Raw genomic sequence first — 20894 nt, forward strand, 5'->3', positions numbered from 1 at the left:
TCCGCGTGCCAACGCGGGACTGTGGCACCTTGAATTTACCAGGCGGAGAAAGTCAGGGAGAGAAGATCTGTTGTGTTGAGCATCCCACAGGGTCACAGTTCTTCCCCACTCTCTTTTCCAAATGAGCCCAAGGCCGGTCCAGCCCAGCACACAGTGCTTTGAGGGGCTCTGTCTGTTGCTGGCTTGCAGGGTGACAATGGAATCACCCTTTAGCTTCCATGGTCTCCTCTGTTAAGATTTTGAACCAGCCTTTATTCAGAGCCACCTTCTGGATTAGCGTTTTTATGATTATTGGTGAGGTGTCGGGCATCTACTGTCGATGAAGGTGATAACTTGGATGTAGTTTTTAAGTTCTAGAGTTTTTGCCGACAAACTTCCAGTCCCCTACTCCAAAGTCAATTCCTTTTAGTTACCTACGGCGGGAATGCTCTTTTTAAATCCTCTCATTTCTAGGTAGTAGATAAGGAAGCGGGGTGCTGCGGGGCGGGGGAGAGGGATCAGAAAAGAAAGGTTAAAAATGTGCTTCTTCATCCACCACCAATTATCTACGGAAAAAGTAATAAAGTGGCAAATCCCATTTACTCCCAGGAAGTCTCATTTCCTCACTCATAAAAGCAAGTGGGAGGGACTTGGCAGGTCCCTGGATGGAGAGAACGTTTCGTGTTTAATTGTTTTCAAACAAAGCTGCTTCCAAGTCTGCAGGGAGGACACGCTCACCGGGATGCAGTCAGCGTGTGTAAAATGTCAGCTTCTCGGGGGGTGGAAGCCTGGCTGTCTCAGTGTGAGGCCCCTGCTGAGCAGCCCACGGACGCTGCAGCGTTGAGCTGCTTCACTGTTTGCTCTCAGAACTGCAGAAGCATCTAGTGGGCAGAGTGGGCCCCAGCCGGCACGCCCTGAACTTCCAAACTTGCTGCCTGGTTACCTCCAGCATAACCTGAGCCCCAGCGCCTCTCTGGTGGTTCTCCTTCGCCCAGGCAGGCACGTGTCAGCAGACAGGTCGAGAAGGTGACTGCAGAGACCCTGTATGTACGGGACCAGATCACCCCCTTTTCCAGGAACCCAGGAGAGTGTTATCTTGCACGTGCAGGTCTGCTTTTCCTGCCAGCCTGGCACGCATGGCCTCTTAGGAGAAGCCAGGGCAGCGTCCGGAGCTAAGACGTTCTCCCCCAGCGTGGGGTTTGATCTGTCCCTCCCAAGGTGTGCAGGCGGCAGTGCTGGGCCTCCCTGGAGGTCATCAGAAATTAGACTCGAGGGCTCCAGGTGTAAGGCAAGGTCACAGCGTGTCTGGCCTGGAGGAGATGAGGGCTAGTGTGCCAGCTCTGAGTGTGGAGAAAAATCGGCAACACTGAAGTCCATTCACAGTAGTGGCGATTTCGTTTTATTTCACTGAAATCAGACAAGGTGACTTTCACTACGCTTTTCCTCCTAGGGATTTGCCTGGGCATTCGGCTCCTCCTAGAATAATCATCGCATGTCAGTTCGTTTCTTCTGTGGAATAAAGCACCCTCAGAGCTTAGTGAATTAAAATAACCGTTAGTGCTTGACCGGCGTAGCTCAGTGGTTGAATGTCGACCTATGAACCAGGAGGTCACAGTTCAATTCCTGGTCAGGCACATGCCCAGGTCGTGCGCTCGATCCCAGGTGTGGGGCGTGCAGGAGGCAGCTGGTCAGTGATTCTCTCTCATCATTGATGTTTCTATCTCTCTCCCTTTCCCTTTCTCTCTGACATCAATAAAAAATATATTTACAATAAATCACCTTTAGTGTTGCTAGTGACGGGTCAGCTGGGTGATTCTGCTGGTCTGACGGAGGTCATTCATCTCAGCTGGGCTCACTTGGGCTTCTGCGGTCACAGCTGACTGGCAGCTGCCTGGTCCACGGTGGCATCTCTCATGTCTGCTAGTTGGGGCCACGTGCCTCTCACCATCCATCAGGCTAGTGGGCTTGACCTCTCATACCATGAGCAAGTAGAGGCTGCAAGGTGCCCGGAGACCTCGGTTCAGAACTCCCATGATGTCACGTCTATTATGTTCTGTCAGAGCAAGTCACAGAGCGGCCTAGACTCTACCTCTTTAGAGGTGACGAGGCCCGGATACGGGGAGATAACCCCTGTGGCCATTTTCGCAGGCAGTGTGTCTCAAATAAGAACATTATTTTTATTATTTCGTTGGGCTCTCTGCGGGCTGCAGAGTGTGTTGCCTTCCTGGCCTGGTAGGGAAAATCGGGCGGTCATGTGCATTAACCTGTGCGTTATCCGCAGGGGTGGGTGAAGATCCCTGCGCGCATTTTCATCTGCCCCCTTTTCCACATCTGAGAACAAAGCTTTTTTTTTTTTTTTTTAATGTATTCTCTTTGAACATTATGAAAGCCAAAGTTGTCTAAAATGAGACCCACGACTGCTTCCCTAGACTCTATTATGTTGGCCTAATTACATCAGCAAAATGTTTTTCTGGGCATTGTGTGTAAAACAAAGAAGCCAAGGGCTTCTCCAGCCGCCCAGGGTCCTTGCCCCTCCCTGGGGCTGGCAGAGCAGTGGTCCTGGGGGTGGAGGAGGAGGGGGGGGGCCTGGAGAGGCAGGGCTGCTGCAGCCTCGCAGGGGCAGCCTCAGAGGGGTTTGCCCTTTCCCCAGAGAGAAGGGAGGGCAGTCGTCCCTTCCTCTCTCTTTCCCTCCACCACACCTCATGGGGGCTCCCCTCTGGTGGGGGGACCGTGTGATTAACTCTTTCCCCAAGGCCTGGACCGGGATCTCTGAGGTGCACTCATCTTTGCTTCCCAGGCGCCCAGCACAGAGCTAGGTTGATTAAGTGTGGAGAGTCATCAATGAAGAGCGGCACCGAGGACTGTCCTGCCTTTTAGGGTACTGAAGGACCCGCTGAGTTTTCTGCAAGCCGGCCCCCATGTCACAGCCCCCATGTCACAGCCCCCGTGTCACAGCCTCCACTTCCCTTTGATAAATAGACGTGACGTGTTCCTCTCTCCAGCGTGGCGCTCTCCTCCCACCGCCTTCATATCTCTGTTTCCACCACCTGAGGGCATGGCTGTTAGCATCCCCATCCCCGTATGAGGCCAGAGTCCCAGCTGAGGCTGGGCACAGTCAGGACAAACCCCAGATTCCCTGAGACCCTGTCTACACACCCTGTCTGGTCTCTACCAGCCACTGCTCACCTCTTGCCATCTGCCACTTCACTCGGAAATGTCCTGGCTCTGGCCTCCTGGGACCTCACTGTCCACCCCAGAGGGGGTTTCCAGGCCTCCTGTGACTTGCCCTCTCGGGACATCTGATGGTGTGGGTCTTCTTAACCCTGTTTGTCACCATGGGCTGCTCAAGAACTGACTTCCCCCTATTCGGTCAGTGTTTTTTATTCAGTTCCTGCTCATTCCGTCCCAGGAGGTCCAGTCCTCCGCCACCTCATGCCTCCTCGAGTTCTTATCTACCCTGTGTTGGCCAACGCCTCCTGACTTCTGTTGAGCATTCCTAGGTATGTGCCTTACAGGACAAATATGTGTGTTAGATAAGCTTGTTCAGCCACGAGTTACGGTGCTGTTGGCCATGCGTTCGACGTTAATGAAGCAACCAAGTACATTAAACGATGTACCTTTAAACATAAATACACACAAAACAAGCTTCTGTATTGATCCGAGGATGAAGATGTGGTCAGAGGCTCGCAGGAACCTAACCCTGTATTTCCCCTAGGAGCAATGGTTCAGTATTCATTAATTCAGTGTTTGTGGCTACATTATAGAACATAGCTCCCATGAATAATGAAAATTGACTGTAGTCAGATAGATGATAGATAGATAGATAGATAGATTAGATGCCCACAAGAATGAAAAGATCAAAAGAAGAAAAAGTAGCAGATGAGAAATTTCAATGCGTTTTTAGAAGATGGAAAGTGTGTGGGAGAATGCTAATTGGTTTAGCAAAGAGGGAAGAAAGTTGCAAGCTGGATGTGGAAGGGAGCCGCTCTCTCTTGCAGAACCTGGGAAAAGCTCTGGTCTTCACAGCATAAATCAGCATGAGACGGTGGGGAGTGAACTGCTGAGCCAAAAACGGGGCCTTGGTGTAAGTCCTTACATAGGGAGGGTGGTAAGATCCCTGGCCCCCATCTCTGCCTCATGTGACCTGGTGACTATCGAGATAATGCAGAGATCAGTAGAAACCACTTTAAAAAGATGTGTAGAGAGAAAATAGATGCAGCCATGAAACAAAAACAAGATACTATAAAGATAAAAATAACATAAAATAAAAACAAAGTCAAAAGCCAAGAAAGAGCTTTTGTGTCTTTTTGGGCAGCAGGGAATTTAAAAACATAATAATAAAAAAAAAAAGCTGTAAAATGAAGGAAACCTTCCAGGAGGTAAAATCAAAAAGACAGAGTAAGAAAATACAGGAGGAAGTCCAGAAAGAAAGAAAACAGAAAATGAAAGAAAAATTATCAAAGGGGGCGGGAGCGGGTGGGGGAAGCACACATTTCAGAACCAAAGGACGAGAATCCTCAGATTGCAAAGCCATCAAGTGTATAGCCCTGTGAGTAAAACACACCCACACCCGGGCACATTGTGACATCCTGGAACTTCATGGGGGAAAATATCCTAAAAGCAACACAACAGGTCACACTCAAAGTATTAGTCATCAAAACAGATATCACCAGAGCAATTGTGCAAATCTAGAAGCCAGTGGAACAATACTTTAAAAATGTTAGTGGCAAAAAGGATTTCATCCCAGACTTCTATACCCAAACTGTTAATTAAGGGTGAGGACAAAGACCTTTATAGGAGTGCAGGGACTCAAATGACTTCCAGGGCATTATTCCCAGAGAGCTACTCCAGGATGTGCTTCAGCAAAATGAGGAGGAAGCCAAGGAAGAAAAACACCCGCTGAGGGAGAATGCAGGCGTGGAAAGCCTCCAGACCAGGTTGGAGCAGGGCTGCAGAGAGCTCCAGAAATGATGCCTCCAGTGGGGGGAAATGGAACTAATATATTTAGGCATGTGGGAGTTGTTGATGGGCATAAAAGAGAGGTGTTGGAGCACGTGGAATAAATTAGAGATCAGTTGCTGTACAACCAAGCCGATGAAACCAACACACACACACTGAGGTCATGATTAACTCTAGGAAAAAGAAAAGATTATCTAAAAAGGAAGGTATGGTCACAGTGCATTACTTAACCAGCTCAAATTCAGCAATATTTGCAAAGTCGTAATAACCTAAATACCTACTTTTGGTTCATTAAAAGTACATATAACCATTTTGTGGCACTAAGAAAAAGGAAGTAAGAAATGTGTATGGGAGCGATAAGCCTTTATTTTCCAGGGTCGGACATAAAAAGATATCTAAAATCGATAGGTAAAGAAATTATCATGCAAATGTAGTGTTGGGCATTAGTGTTTGGGTAGAAATTTACAGAAGGCCCATGCGTGTTTTTTCAGGGCCCTTCCTAAAGGTGCCCACGGTAAAAAAACAGGGGCCCCCGCCCGTGGCGGTCGGCACAGAGGCAGAGAGTCCCATCTTGGGTATAAAGACCAGCCCAGAGCAGGTCCCACACACTGTTCAGATATGGGAAACTGAATTCCTCTCTTCATTTACAGCTACATAAAAGGAGCAGAGTCTTTTAAGCTGCTTTTCTCCCAGATTGCTCCCATAAATGGGAGAAAAGGGAAGAGCCGCTGACATTCAGGATACAAACTTTCTCACTGGACCCATGTGTTCCCTCCTCGTTACTTGTCTGCATGGAGGAGCTTCAAAAACTAATCAAAAGACAAATGCATTTCTTCATAAACTGCACTCCGTTGCCATCATGTTTGGGAGGGTAAGGGGAGGCTGTCATTGGATGCCTGTTTCTTTTCGTTGATTTGCAAAACGCCAGAGAAATTATAGGGGGAAAAAGAGCCATAAATACAAATTAAGTCCTTTTTTCCACGGATCAGGGTCCATTTTTATTTATTTTTTTTAACTCCCTAGGTGTGATGAGAGCTCTCACATCCATACAGGAGAGTGGAGAGTTAATTAAAATTGTTGCTTCTACTCCCAGAAAGCAGCGCCTTTTCATTCCACGTACGGGCTGGCTTTGGGGTGTTGTCTGTGCATTTGTGTCCTCGCTGGAGCGTCGCAGAAAGGCAGATCAAAGAGACCCTTCCCTCCACACAGGTTTCCTATCATCTCCTCTGCTAATGGACTCGGGAGCGCCTTCCACGGACTGCCTGGGGCTCGTGTCCTATTTTAGAAACGCCGTCTCACGGTGTTGATACTATGCAAGCCAGCTTTGATAGATGCTGTGGCAAACCACACTGAACGTTAATTAATCCAGGCCAGCCCCGACGCTCGGAGGCGTGGGAGAGTCTGGCGGAGAGTAACACCTCGCCCCCTGCCGTGTGTATTTTGCTTTTCAGCCCACCATGTGACAGCCAGATATTAACACTTGAGATTGAACCCTCAGCTCTCACCAGCCACCTTGGGTTTTGTTGTGTTTTCCCATTTCCTTTGCGTCTTTGTGATTCTGTCCTCTCTGGCTGCTATCCCCTACCCGGAGGGGGGGAAACTGTTTGGGAGAAATCCTGCGGTCTTGCTCTTTAATGTGGTGACAAAATGCAATAAAACCGAGCGAAACACAAGCAGCCCCTGCGAGGCCTGTCTGAGCAGGCAGGTCAGGCGGCGGCAGAGGGTGGCCACTGTCTTGCCCTCCTGAGTGCCCGCGGAGAAAACCCGGCCTGGGCACATCACCAATAAAAGGACTCCATTCTGCCATGCAGGGCTTTGTGAGGCGCCAAAGCTTGTCCTGGTTGCCATGGCTACTGTCTGATTGTGGAGGGTTTGTCGCAGCGACTGATAAAGTGGGAAGGTTATTCTTGATAGGCCTGAGTAATCATAACCTCGCAGAGCTGGAGAGTGTGGCTGGAACTCTCTTTACATCGGGAGTGCAGGGCGGCGGGCAGGGGTTCTCAGGGTGAGGCGGCCCCAGTTGGTGCCCAGCATGAGGGATGTTGGCCAGTGCTGGTCTGGAAGGCAGGTCCCTTTGTGCCCAGGGGGTCAGGTAGAAGCCGGGGGGGGGCGGGGGGAGAAGGGTGCTGTGTCATTTGCTGCCATCTCTGTCCTGAGTGGGCTTCAAGGGACAGGGCCAGAATAGGGCCCCTCTACCCCTGACGCGTAAATAAATTGGTTACTCCTGTACCGAGTTCTCCTCCCCTCCCTCCTTCCCTTCCTACTCCCCCTCCTTTAACTTCCTTTTCTCCTCCTCCTCCCCCTTCCCCTCTCCTCCCTTCTTTTCTCCCTGCCCTTCTTCCTTCCTCCCCTCCATTCCCTTTTACCAACGCTGTTCCTTTAGAAGTCCCACTTCTCGTTCTCCTCACATGGAGAATGATGGGAAGGCAGGGTGTGAGTGGCAGCTGGCCGATGCTGGCCTCAGCACTGCAGACTGTCACAGCAGAGACCTAGTGGGTGACGTAGGCAGAGCTTCCCCAACGACGCGGCCTCAGAACTCCTGGGAGGACTTGAACACCCATTCCTGGGCCCCAGCCCAGAGTGTCTGGTCTGGTTGGTCTGGGTTGGGTCCCAAGACTCTGCATTTCTTTCTTTCTTTTTTTAATTGATTGGGGTGACATTGAGTAACATGATCGTAGAGGGTTCAGGTGTGGGTTTCTCTGTTACAAGATCTGTATGTTAGCTCCCAGGCATTGCTGATGCTGCTGGCCCAGGGAGCACAGTGAGAACCACTGACATAGGCCAGGACTTATGGGATCCAGTTGAAGAAACTGATAAATTCGTTGCCAGCTGACCAGGTGACTGTCGCCACGCTGGGGCGGGTGCTCCGTGATAGGAGCTTTAAAAGCGATTCGACGAGGCAGAGCTGGTTGTCCCCTCATCTGCCTTCCACTCCTCCAGCCCAGGGCAGCCAGACCAGCTGGTTCTATTCCCAAAAAGACCCCCAGCAGGACAGCCCCTGGCCAGGATGGCCCTCAGTTAAGCCCACCCTCCTCAGGGATCTAAGCCATGCATGGTCTTCCGTGTGGAGCTCCCCCCCTGGGTGCCCTGGGCCGAGCCCGGAGTCCCGGGAAGCCTGCCTTGAGCACGGCCCACGTCCTTCCTCTTCTGCGGGCCTTCGAAGCCTCCCGGCCCTGCCAGCGGGCCCTTTGTATTCTGGTTTCTCGGGTGTCGGTGCTGTTGCCTCTGCTGGACTGTGAACTCCAGCCCAGGACGGTGCCGCCATCCACGTTGCTCCCGCCACGGCTTCCTAACACTAGCAGAATGAATCCGCGTGGCCGCCTCGGCTGAAAGGAATCTGGATACATGTAGAGATGCTCAGAAGCCAACCTAGCAGAGACGGGGAGGCCCGTGTAGACACAGGCCAGGGTGGGACTGCACTTCCGTGTTAGCAAGGAGCCGGAATAGGAAACGAGGCCTGAGGCAGGGGACCCGTGCAGTCCTCACACTGGGGTTCTCTCCCTGTGGGAGCAGGACTGAGTTTTTAAACTCAAAGGCAAAAACAAACAAACAGACATCAATCAATCAGTCAATCAATCAATCAATACATAAATAAATAAAGTGCAAATAAAAATTCAAAGGCAAGTGTTGGGCAAGTCTCCCAACCCCCCATCCTGATTTGAGATAAAACACGGGCAAGCATTCATGGACCCCTTGACGGCAGGCTGCATGGCACAGGGGTGTGTGTGTGTGTGTGTGTGTGTGTGTGTGTTTGTGTGTGTGTGTGTGTGTGTGTGTTTGTGTGTGTGTGTGTGTGTGTGTGTGTTTGTGTGTGTGTGTGTGTGTGTGTGTGGCTTGATCGTTTGTCACTGTAACTTCACTCCCCATGACACGCTCTGAAATCATCCGGGTCAGCGTGTGTTGTCATATGCCCTGGATCCGTCTTTGAGGCGAGGTGATTGTGCTTCTTCCGTGAATTGAGAATGAAACAAAATGAATGGATGAGTCCTTGGGCGCTCATTCCTTGCCAACCGTGCGGACTGAAATGGGGCCGGGAGAGGCCCCATGTGGGCAGTTGGGCTGTGAACGCGAAGCATCCTCGGAGCCAGGGCCGCCTCCCGCTCTGTGGCGTTGGCGGCTGAACAGTCCCCTCTTCTGAGGCAGCAGCAACCCTCACGGTGGCCTTCCTCCCGCAGGGCGTCGAGGTGCAGACAGACTACGTGCCCCTGCTGAACTCGCTGGCAGCCTATGGCTGGCAGCTCACCTGTGTGCTGCCAACGCCCGTCGTCAAGACTAACAGGTAACAGAAGAGTCATGGCTGTTGCTGCTCACTCACTCTGTGCTAGGCACTGTGCCCAGCAAGCGCTTCGTGTACGTAACCTGGGAGGCGGGTGTGGCCGCATGAGCTCTCCTGCTGGCAAGTGGCAGAGCTAGGATTTTGGGTTCCTAACCCCCTGCCCCAGGGCTCTCTCGGCACCCCTCTTCCCACCTGGGGAGCCTTGGCCAGTCAAGCACTACTGCCCAGCACGTCAGAGGTGAGCCAGCTGGCCTGAGGAGACTCAGGGCTCTCGGCTGCCAAAGAAACTCAGCACCTACTATGCGCCCTGTGCCGGCCTAGAGAGGCATTTTGTATGTAAAGTCTTTCTTTCTCAAAAAACCCTACGAGGTGGGGTTTTTTTTAACTTAAAACTCATTTTCCAGCTGAGGACAGTGTGGCCATGGAGGGGGAAGGACAATCATGGTGCCGGTCAGCAGCCCCACGAAGAACATGCGAGGACCTGGAGCCGGGGGCCTTGCTTGTGGCACTCCCTCCGATTTCACCTTCACGGTGGTTTGTCCACCCCCAGCTCTGCCCCCCAGACCTTGAGCCATGGGCTTGTCCGAGTCATCCCAGCGCTAAAAGCCTTGCCATCTGCGTTTGCTGTCTACACTAGTCCTCCTAACTATCCTCTAAGCATAGATTTGATTCCCATTTTACAGATGAGGAAACTGAGGCTCAGAGAGGCTCAACCACGTACCTGAGGCCACACAACCACTAAGCGGCCCAGAACCTGGGGCTAGAACCTCAGTGGAAGAACCAAGGGCCCCCTCTCCTTCACCTCTTGGCCCACCGATAGGGATGCTCCTGCCCGTGGCCCTCAGTGCTCTGCCTGCCCCGATCCTGCTGCACACCCACCACTCCAGGGTGCTGAACAGCGTGGGGCAAGGCTGGTGGTCTGGGGGGATGGCAGCCCCGGGCTCAGACTGAGGGTGGCGAATGATGGCGACCATCAGTGCCTTTCCTGCGTCCTTCTGCAAGCTCGTCTGGGCCCTCAACGTGTCTCCCTCCTGACACTGGGACACAGCGGCCTGTGTACCTGCAGGGGCCAGTCTGTAGCCACCTCTGGCCCTTGGCCACTGGGAGCCACCGTATTGCTGCTCAGCCGAGACTCCTGTGGGCACAGGGCGATGCCGCGGAGTAGAAAGGATCCTGCCTGGGTTTGTGGCTTGCGGACTTCAACCCAAGTCCCGAGTCTGCCCCCCCCCCCCCCCCCGGGGCAAGCCAGGTAGCTTCCTGGAGTCTGTGTGCCAGTCCACGAAGTCTGGTCCAGAAGCCGGAGGCCAAGAGTCACCAGGAGCATGTCTTTTTTTTATATATATATATTTTATTGATTTTTTACAGAGAGGAAGAGAGAGGGATAGAGAGCCAGAAACATCGATGAGAGAGAAACATCGATCAGCTGCCTCCTGCACACCCCCCACTGGGGATGTGCCCGCAACCAAGGCACATGCCCTTGACTGGAATCGAACCCGGGACCCTTAAGTCCGCAGGCCGACGCTCTGTCCACTGAGCCAAACCAGTTTTGGCAGGAGCATGTCTTAATGTGAAGGCCCAGCTGGTTCTGGACTAAGCTCAATGGGTGCAGACAGGTCTCTGTCTGTCTGTCTCTCTGTCTCGGATAGTCACACCTGCCATATAATTCTCCCTAACCCTCCACTTCCCTGTGCCTTAAATGACCCCTTATAGTGGAGTGGGAGACTGTATTGAACCAGGCTGATCCGAGCTTAAGTCTTGGCTGCCTGCGCTGGAGCCTGCTCCTTACTGAGCTTTCATTTCCTGTCTATAAAGCCCCGGTCCTTGGAACACTGGGGAGGCCTAAATGAGACATTATGTGTGGGTCACCCCGCCCAACCCCCCCGGAATAAAACAGGAAATATGAGTTGTCTCTCCCTGACCCTGGGTCTCCAAGTAGGGACACAGTGTTTCAGCAGCGTGGACATTTGCAAAATAATAGATTTAAGAAAGTGATAGGAAGGGTGGGGGCGAGGGGGAGAAAACCATCCCCTTCGCAGTATTTCTATCATCTTTAATGGCAGCTCTCCGGGTCCTGCCTTCGTGGAGGAAAAACGCTCGCACTGGGCCATAAAAAGGAGCGGCAGTCCTGGGCATCCCTCGCTGGCTTTGTTAATGCCACTCCCCGCCTTGCCGGCCACCTTCCCGGGTGTGTGCCCGCAGGAGCGGCGTGGCCTGCCTCCCGGAGGGTGAATCGGGCCTGGGCCGGGACCTGTGCGCAGCCAGCCTTCCACCCGCTGTCCCTGTGACGGCCGACGGGCAGAGCCCTTCCCCCAGGTCCTCATCCACCTGCCCATCCTGGGCCAGCCTGGCCCCTTGTGGCCTCACTACCAAAGACAGATGTGGAAGAGGCATGCCACCCCTTTGAGACTCACGGGAGAAGCCACTTTGTCATCATTAGGCACGACGCCAGCTGTTCTTTCACATCCAGGGGAGGGCCTTTCTCGATGTGAAGCTGACTTTGCAGGGATGCCCGCAAAGGTTTTTGTTGGGCGCCTGAGATGGCCCCCCCGGAAGCAAGGGCGGGTGGCCTGGGGTGGGAGAGCAGGGGTTTCTTGTTCTGACCCCTCACTGTCATTTCCGCGGGTGGTCAGCCTTGAAGTCAGGGATGCCGTGTCTGCGAGGTTTGGGGCTCCCCCAGGTATAACCTTATTCATTCTCAGCTCCGGTGTGTTACAGGGAGGGGAACGTATCCACCAAGCAGATTGTCTTTCTTCAGAGACCGTGTCTACCTCAGAAGCTCAAGAAGAAGGAATCCAAGGTGAGTGGCGGCCGTGGTGGCCTTTCCCGGGTTTCTCTAGCGGGGCTTCATCCGCAAGGGAGTTTCCTACCGCATGTGGGTGGGCAGCCTGCTGCAACTTCCAACGGCTCTGACCCCAAGGACACCTGCGCCCCTTGGCGAACCCATCAGGCCTGAAGCTGCCAGAACGGGACAGGCAAGGGCACTGGAGGGCCTCATCGGCCAGCCTCCTGCTGGCTGGGCCAGAAGAGCGGCCGAGAGAGGCTCCTGCAGACACTCAAGCGTGCCAGACATTCCCCCTGGGCCAAGAATAGGGGCATGCAGTCAGCCGCGTTCTGACGAGATGCTGGGGGTGGGAGGGCGGGGGGGTGTCTCTGCATCTTCATCTCATCGCACGCTGGCTGAGCTCCGGCCTGCCCGGGGAGCCCTCGGGACATCAGAAGTTTAGCGATCTTGGCAGACAGACCCTGCTAGAGCCCCTTTGTGACAGCCCCACCCTGCAGGCCTCCGAGTGGCAGCAGCTGGTGCAGACAGAGGTCAGCCTTAGCCTGTGGCCGTGAGCCCTCCCGTCAGGCTGCCCTGCGATCGCCAGGGTCCTTTTCCCCTCCCTGGTCATTACGTGAACCGTCCAGGAAACACAGTCGCGCTGAGAGACTGGTCATTCTCACAATATCTTCTGTGTTTGATGTGGTCGATCCGGGTCCTTACCTGTGTCAGATGATTCTGAATCTCCACACCCCGTGCTTTTCCCGTGGGTGTGTCACCAGGTGCTCAGGGAGGGGCAGGTGAGTCTAGGCCAGTGGTCGGCAAACTCAATAGTCAACAGAGCCAAATATCAACCGTACAACGATCGAAATTTCTTTTGAGAGCCAAATTTTTTAAACTTCAACTTCTTCTAATGCCACTTCTTCAAAATAGACTCGCCCAGGCCATGGTATTTTGTGGAAGAGCCACACTCAAGGGGCCAATGAGCCGCCTGTGGCTCGCGAGCCGCAGTTTGCCAACCACGGGTCTAGGGAACCTGCCAAAACCCAAGTCAGTGTCACCTGGAGCCAGCCCGCTCCACCTTCGATGGCCAAGGCCGTGTTCCCAGGCAGGGCCTGCTGGGCCTGCTCCCGCCTCACGCTTGGCAGTCTTGCTTCCTCGTGTTCTTTGGACACGGAGCCCGGACAGGAGCACCAAGCAAGTGGACAGATTGGAGCAGCCCCTCACCAGCCAGCACAGCCAGGGGGAACCCGGTGGTGGGACGAACACCAAGGAGATGGCGCCTTGAAGCCTATTGAGGTGGAGGGCAGAGGGCTCTCCCTCCAGGCGCTGATGCACATGTGACTGGTGACAGCAGCAGAGAACCGGAAGGCAGCTGCCAAACCCACCGTGTGCCGCCAGGAGCCGGAGCCGCCATGGGGAGGGTCAGCCAGGACTGCTGTCAGCGGTGGCTTAGCCGTGGGCTCCGGCGGACTGTGCACATTCACAGTGACATTCAACAACCACCAGAGGACGCTGCCTCTGCCTTTAAGCGTGGGAGGGGGTGCTGCCTTGTCCTGGCTGCTCTCCTGGTTGTGGCGCTGACGACTCCCAAAGCAAAGACACGTGGTTTGACTTTGGTGCGGACCATGCATCTCAGAGGGGCAGCCAGTAGGGAGCTGAGCGGGCGGGAGGTTTCAGAGGTGGAGTGTTAAAGCTGGTGTGAGAGAGATGGGATGGGAGTCTTACTTTCTGGTGGGTAGAAACGTCCATACAAATCAACTACACGAATATGGGTTGGCTGCTTTCTCCTTTGTTACCTCCGACTCGTTCCAAGTTGGGATGGGCTGGTGCCGAGCTCTTGTCCTCGGTGTGACCTCGAGAGAGCGCCTGGCCAGCAGAGTCCCAGAGAGGGGGCTTCACAGCAGGCGTCTTGTCTCCGTCTCCCCGTCCCTGTCACCTGCTGCTCCGCTGACTCGGGGGGCGTCCCGCTCCCACAGGTCTGTGGGTTCCCGTGACTGGGGGGCAGCCCCATCTCGTCCTCACGGTGCTGAGCTCCCGCAGCACTGACACTGTCGGCTGCCCTCACCTCTTTAAGCTCCTTTTCCTCTTGGCTCCGTCCCACCATCTTCTCCTGGCTCCGTCCCACCCTCCTCTCCTGGCTCCATCCCACCCTCCTCTCCTCTCCTGGCTCCGTCCCACCCTCCTCTCCTGGCTCTATCCCACCCTCCTCTCCTGGCTTCCCGCTGGGGCTCAGACCCAGCCATTGCTCCTCCAACTCTCTTCCCCGTCCTTAGAGAGTCTCTTTCATCCCCAGAGGGAGATCATCTCTCGCCACCTCTGCCGTGACCCTTGTATCTGCATTGCAGGCCTTGCTTCTCCCCTGCCCAGCTCACCTGTCCTGTCACTGCTCAGGAACCTCAGAGAAACGCGTGACTTAGCCCCTCCTCCACGCCTGGCCCACGTCCCCTTCCCCAGAGGAATGGGCCACCACCGAGCCAGAGGCACCAGCCCACCTGGGGGTCATCTTTGACTTTCCCCATCCCCTTCCCCCTGGCAGTGAAGCCTTAGATATGTCTATTTTAGGTCCTAGAATCTCTGGATTCCTCCACCTTTCTTCACCCTCACTTTGCTTCAGCTACTCCAGTCTCCTGATGACAGGTCTCCCTTCAAATATGTTCTCTGTTCAGAGACAAAGTGATCTTTTGAAAAAGCCAGTTGGCCCAGCCAGTGTGGCTCAGTGGTTGAGCATCCACCTATGAACTAGGACCGTGGTCGGCAAACGGCGGCTCTTTGGCCCCTCGAGTGTGGCTCTTCCACAAAATACCACGGCCTGGGCGAGTCTATTTTGAAGAAGTGGCGTTAGAAGAAGTTTACGTTTAAAAAATTTGGCTCTCAAAAGAAATGTCAATCGTTGTCCTGTGGATATTTGGCTCTATTGACTAATGAGTTTGCCGACCACTGAACTAGGAGATCGCGGTTTAATTCCCGGTCAGGGCACATGCCCGGGTTGCGGGCTCTGTGTGCAGGAGGCAGCCAATCACTGAGTCTCCCTCATCATTGGTGTTTCCATCTCTCTCCCCATCTCCCTGCCTCCCTGAAATCAATGAAAATATTTTTTTTAAAAGAAAAAGCCAATTGAATCATGTCACCTCACCGCTTAGAACGGCTCTTTGTATGAAGATGGAGATCTGGAATGTGGTCCACGAGGCCCTGGGTGATCAGCCCCAGGCCCTGCTTGCCGGCCTTCACTTCGGCTGCTCCCTCTGCCTAGGGCACTCTCTTCCTCGGCATTTCCTCAGGACGGTGCGATACCCTGGGGAGAACCCCCTTCGTCTCCTCCCGGGCTCTCCTCTAACTGTTTGTGCTCATTCGTTTATCCTCTCCTGGGAGAGACTGTCCATGAGAGCACAGACCCGTGTTTCCGACCGTTGCCTGCCCAGTGCCTGGCTTTTAGTTGGTGCTCAACAAATATCTGTTGAATCAGTGAGTGAGGAATCAGAATTCTGGGCCCGGGTCATGCCTGTCCTGTCCAGCATTGAAATTTAAGAAGAGAAATCCCAAGATGGGCACACCGGGGGCGAGGCACATGTAGTCGTCTTTTAACCAGCAGAGTGGGCAGAATCCTCTCACCGAGGCTTTGCAGCACTTGAAAGAAACCTCTTTGTGTGAGTGCGATATGGAACTCCCTCGAAGGTGAGAGGTGGTTTCCGCGATGCCGGAGAATCTTCCTTCCCGCTCGCCTCCCTGACATGGGGGCAGGTCGCGGACAGCCTTAAAAACGTGTGAATTAAATCGGTCAGCCCCTCCGGACACGGAACTCTGGACACACGCTGCTGTAAGGTGGAGGGTCGTTCCCTGCCCCCGGTTATGTCTGACAGGGACAGCTAGGTGGAATCCTTCCTGGCTCAGGCCCCACTGCCACACCCACGTGGAGACACCCTGCGTGGGAAGACTGGCATGGGCATGGCGCGGCCTGGCAGCTAGCGGCTGTGCGTGGAGTTCGGCGACTCCCTGGTACCACTCACGATATGGAAAGGTCCTCCAGGCCTTTAAGTGGGGGTGTCACACACACACCCCCAGAGCCTCCACCCAGAAAGCGGTCCCCGGGGCTGCACATCCCTGCCTCTCCGCTTCTTGCTTTCAGAGATGGCATCTTTTTGAGCCTTGGCATCTGGAGCGATTTTTGTTGTTTGTTAGAGACAGCGAGGGGGAGGAGAAGCCTGGGTGGGGAGGGGAGCAGGTGTGACGGTGGGAGGGAGGGAGGCAGAGGGAGCCGGTCCGTGGATGGCATGGCTGGGTTAGGAGAGCCTGGGGCTGTCCTTGTTTCCCGGCTGTTTCTCCCACAGCGGATCTCGGCCCACGTGCCTTTCTTTGCTTGGCGGTTCTTAGATTGTGGCCCCTGGACCAGCAGTATCAGCCTCAGCGGGGAGCTGAGAAATGCAGAGTCTCCCCGCCCCCCCCCCCCGCCCCCAGGCCCTCGAAGTCACGGAGGGGGGGGGGTGATCTGGTTGAAGGAGCCCTCCAGCGGTTGTGATGCCCACTCCAGTCCGAGAGCCAGTGTCTTAATTGAAGAGTTTAGGCCCCTTTCCAGCCTCACCCGTGGCCCTCCATCCACATTTTATCATTATTGATTTTTTTGAAAATGGGCCTGTCAGGGAGTCTTCAGTGTCGATACTTGTTTTTAATAAACTGAACCAAAGACTCTTCAATGGCCATAAATCTAGACTTCCATTAGCTGACCACCCGGCCTAATGATCAAGTGCCTGGTCTAGCAGATGCATCTGAACATGGAGAAGTCTGAAAGCTGAGGCACTTACGCGTTGGGCTGAGCCATCAAGGGGGTGCTGCCTCCTCCCTTCTCTCTAGGTCAAGAGCCTAAAGCCTTTCACCCCCGGCATGGCTCAGTGGTTGAACTTCGACCCATGAATCAGGAGGTCATGGTTCGATTCCCAGTCAAAGCACATGCCTGGGTTTGGGGGCATGCAGGAGGCAGCTAATTGGTTATTCTCTCTCATCACTGATGTTTCTCTCTCTCTCCCTCTCCCTTCCTCTCTCTGAAATCAATATATATATATATATATATATATATATATATATATATATATTTTTTTTTTAAGAGTCTGAAAGGGTAGTGTGGAGCCAGAGGCAGCTGTGTTTGAATTCTAGCTCTGCTATTTCTAGCTGTGTGACTTTAGGCAAGGTACTTAACCTTTCTGAACCTCTACATGCTCATCTATAAACTGACTCTTAACAATGCCTACTGAGAATATTGCTTTGGGGATCCAGGGAAATGGGAAACTTGGTCACTGTCTGAGACACATAGTAGGCACCTTGGTATGTGTTTGTTCTTTCCTGGGCAGGTATCCTGCAGGCAGTCTGAAGCTCAGAACATTTAGCTTTTCGATTCTATAGACCCTCAGTTTTGCCCACTGCTATGTCCCTGCTTCATGAGAATGTCCCCGCAAAGGAGAGGAGGAGGGAGGACTTGAGTCAGAGCCTACTTGGTACCTGGCTTCAGCGCCAGGGACAGCACGGGGCCTCAGTGATGTCATCACAAACCCATCTGAGGACACAGAACACAGAGCAGTCCTAGAAGGCATTTGGCTTGGCAGAGATTTCTGAGATTACTCTGAAGGACAGAAAACATGGGCTGGAGTAGTTCCCTCCCAGCTCAGCTCTGACAGTCCTGAGTCCTCCTCTGCCCAGCAGGCCGGGCAGGTTCTGGGAGAAAGTGGCTCCTGTGCCTGCCATAGGCCTTTCCCACAGCCTGTGTCCTCCTGTTGTCTTCTGTCAGGAGATAACAGAATGTGGTCTTCTTCTGGAATCTGGATGTGGCCAGGCATCCAGAGGAACACAGACCTTCTGTTGCTTATTTAGCAAGAGCAGCCCCTGGGTTTGTGTCAGTAAGTGTCAAGGATGGACTCTGGCAAAGGTGGCAGCTCCTGGGTTGTAGAGCATCCGACGGCAGGGGGCGCTGTGCACACCCACTTGTGTGACCCGGCCCCTGGGTGTGCACTGCCGCCCTGGAGGCTGAGACGACTATTTCAGAGATGATGAACGTGAGACTTGGAGAGATTGATAACTTGCCCACGGACAGAAAGCCAACAAGTGCCAGGACGGGGATTTGCACCGGGCTCTCAGCTGCTGTGATGTTTTAACATTTAGGGCCTTCCACCACTTTTTTAGCAAAAGGAAAGCTTCCTCTGACGTTCCTGCTAGCCGACTGCCTCTCGGAGAAATGCATATCGGCAGGCTTCACTGGTGTTTTTTAAAAAACTTGCAAAAATGCAGAAGCTCTATTTGGGGACATGGATTTGTATCTAAGGCTCTTCCATTTGGGCTGGCATTATGAAGCAGTGGCAGTGGCTGTGTAGGTCAAGGCAGCAATTATGAACCGCGAGCGCTTGTGCCTGAGAGCCACAGAGGCTTGGCATCGGAGGCAGCAGCAGAGGCTCTGGGGCCCCGGGTCGGTGCCCCGCACTTATGGTTACAGAGCCGAGACGCCTGCTTCAGTCTAGGCTGACGTGTGCACCCTTGGGATGGGGGTCTGAGGCACCACTTCGCCTGCAAAGGGGTTCCATTGTCAGAAACTCATGGCTTAGGTGGAAGAAGCTTACAGTGTGAGAGAGAAAACCCGCACAAAGGAGTGTCTGAGCAAAACCCATCCAACATGGGAGGTGAATGCCTTTGGGAGTTTGGGGGGAGGGTGGGGAGGAGGAGGACAGGATAGATGTTAAGTCCTAACCTCAACAGGCACTTTGCTCCTTTTCTCTGCTTTGATGGGAAATCTTGTCCAAAGCTGTTTGATCCCAGGATCCCATGGCGTGTGCAACCTCAGGACCCTGTGGGTGTTGAGGCAAATGTTTTCTTTGGGGGAATTGATCTCCACCACTGAAAATTCTGCAACGGTGGCAGATTTTTAAAAATTTGCATAGCACATTTTTGGTGTTTCCTAGCAAAGCACTCAGTTATTTAGCATGTGCTAACGCCTTAGGACATCGCTTTCCACTGATGGTGCCATGGCATTCCTGGGCCCCCCTCTCCAGCCCAGCAAGAAGCCATCAGAACCGAAGGCTCCCTTTGTTCTTCTTGCAATCACAGACTGTCTGAGATTTAAGTCCGTATTTGGCAGAACCAGCGTGCTGTGACTGAAGTAGAAAGAAATGACCGTGATGGGAACTTAAACTGAACCCCTGTGTGCATGTGGGTCACGGAGCTGCACCTGCAGGGTGGCCAAGTCCCATGATTCTCTTCTTCCCGGTGAGACCACTCCCTGCCGCGGGGGCTCCTGACTCTTACCCACATCCACCTATCTCTCTCCTCGGGGGTTTCTCTCTCGTTCTTTGTGCCGGTCGCAACCGGGCCTGGCGCGTCCAGAAGATCCCTGGGCTGCCATCTTCCCGAGGGCGCCCCACATCTGGCATCTGACTCCGTGGGTCCCCACCCAGAGTGGACTGCCCCCCAGCTCTGAGGTGGAGGCATTCCGGGGGATACTGACCACCCCAGGAGGACAGAGGTCAGAGAAGGGGCTTTTGCTCAGGAAGACTGGGGGGACGCCTGATATTTGGGGAGTAGAAAAAGGCTGCAGTTCTGCTGAGTGGTTCATCCACAGAACACGTTCCTCATTGATAAACACGGGGACCCATTTCTCTGAATCTCCCAAGGTTGTTTTTTTTTTTTTTTTAACACCCCTCGATGTCTCCATGTCTGCTCAGGCTCATTTGCCCAGATTAGTTCCACGTGCACAGGCTGCTGCACCGTCTGCCTCCGGGCCCGTTCATGTCCTCAGCGGACTCAGCGGGACTTTGCGTGTTCCCCACTCTGCTTCCTCCTTCAATTGATTTCTCTTCCTGGAGAGCAGCCAGACGCAAGGTGCAGATGCACCGGTCCCTCCTCACTGAACCCCACGCTATGTTTTGGCTCTAAAATTACAGGACCTGAAACTCAGGGCAGCCGGCGTGGCTGGGCTCTGTCGTCCTTCCATTCATTTATCCCACAAACAGGGTGAGGGCCTACTCGGTGCCAGGCACTGGGCTCTGCCCCAGGGATGCGGGAGGAAATAGGACAGACAGCCTCCCTGACCTCTTGGAGCTTAAATCTAGCGTCAGTAATGGAAACAGCAAGTGTATCTGGTATATATGATGTGAGGCACAGTGCTAACCCCATGACCTGGATTATCACATCATTGGAACCACATATGCCCTGGAAGGCAGGGCCGGCCTTACCACCGCCCACCACCGGTTTTGGCAGATGAAGCGCTGTTGGGCACGGTCACGCTCATCGGTTTACATGTTATCTGTGATTGCTTCTCTGCAGCAATGGTAGAGTTCAATGGTTTCTTCATGGTTTCGGCAGCGACCATGTGGCCCGCAAAGCCAATATAAAATATGATCTGACTTCTACAGGAAAAGCTAACTGACTTTGCTTTCTGAGAAAATCAAGTAACCAACCTTGGTTTTGGGACACTGAGGCTGGGAAGTTGGGCCAGGGAGTGGTGGAGTTGGGACGCTTCACGCCTGCAGTCTGGCTCCCCAGCTTGGACAGGTCTGGTCCTTGCACAGCTCAGTTACTGACTGCGCGACCTGAGTCTTCTCTGAGTCTGTGTTGATGTCCCTGGTCCTTGGGGAAATGCTTGGTTGCAGGTCGGGCTCCCTGGGAAGCAGGGTCTGGATGGTGGTCGTTTTTGAGGGAAGTGCCCTCAGGAACACCCGTGGGGAACACAGGGCGCAGGAATGGGCCGGGAATTGAGCTGGGATGCTGTCTCAGCAGTGGCCGCGGCCACCCCTCCAGGTAGCTCTGGAGCTGATATGGCCTTTCAGAGTTTCCCTAGTAGTGCGAGGAGGGATAGGCCCTTGTACCCCGTCCAGACCAGACCTTGGGTGTAGGTTGCCCCAGGAAGGGAGTGTGACCTTCAGTGAGGTGGTGGGTGCTGTCAGC

At 53.8% G+C, this 20894-nt stretch overlaps 1 protein-coding gene across 1 annotated transcript in view; it reads left to right on the plus strand.

The window, feature by feature from the left end:
* Positions 1 to 20894, plus strand: part of RFTN1 (raftlin, lipid raft linker 1) — a 174086-nt gene that overhangs the window by 152322 nt on the left and 870 nt on the right. The window contains exons 8-9 of the mRNA XM_008156721.3: positions 9114 to 9217; positions 11930 to 12011. Coding sequence (XP_008154943.2) covers positions 9114 to 9217; positions 11930 to 12011 — 186 coding nt within the window. The remainder of the gene's footprint in view (positions 1 to 9113; positions 9218 to 11929; positions 12012 to 20894) is intronic.

The sequence above is a fragment of the Eptesicus fuscus genome, chromosome 18, assembly GCF_027574615.1.
Source record: "Eptesicus fuscus isolate TK198812 chromosome 18, DD_ASM_mEF_20220401, whole genome shotgun sequence".
In the NCBI taxonomy this organism is placed as follows: domain Eukaryota; kingdom Metazoa; phylum Chordata; class Mammalia; order Chiroptera; family Vespertilionidae; genus Eptesicus; species Eptesicus fuscus.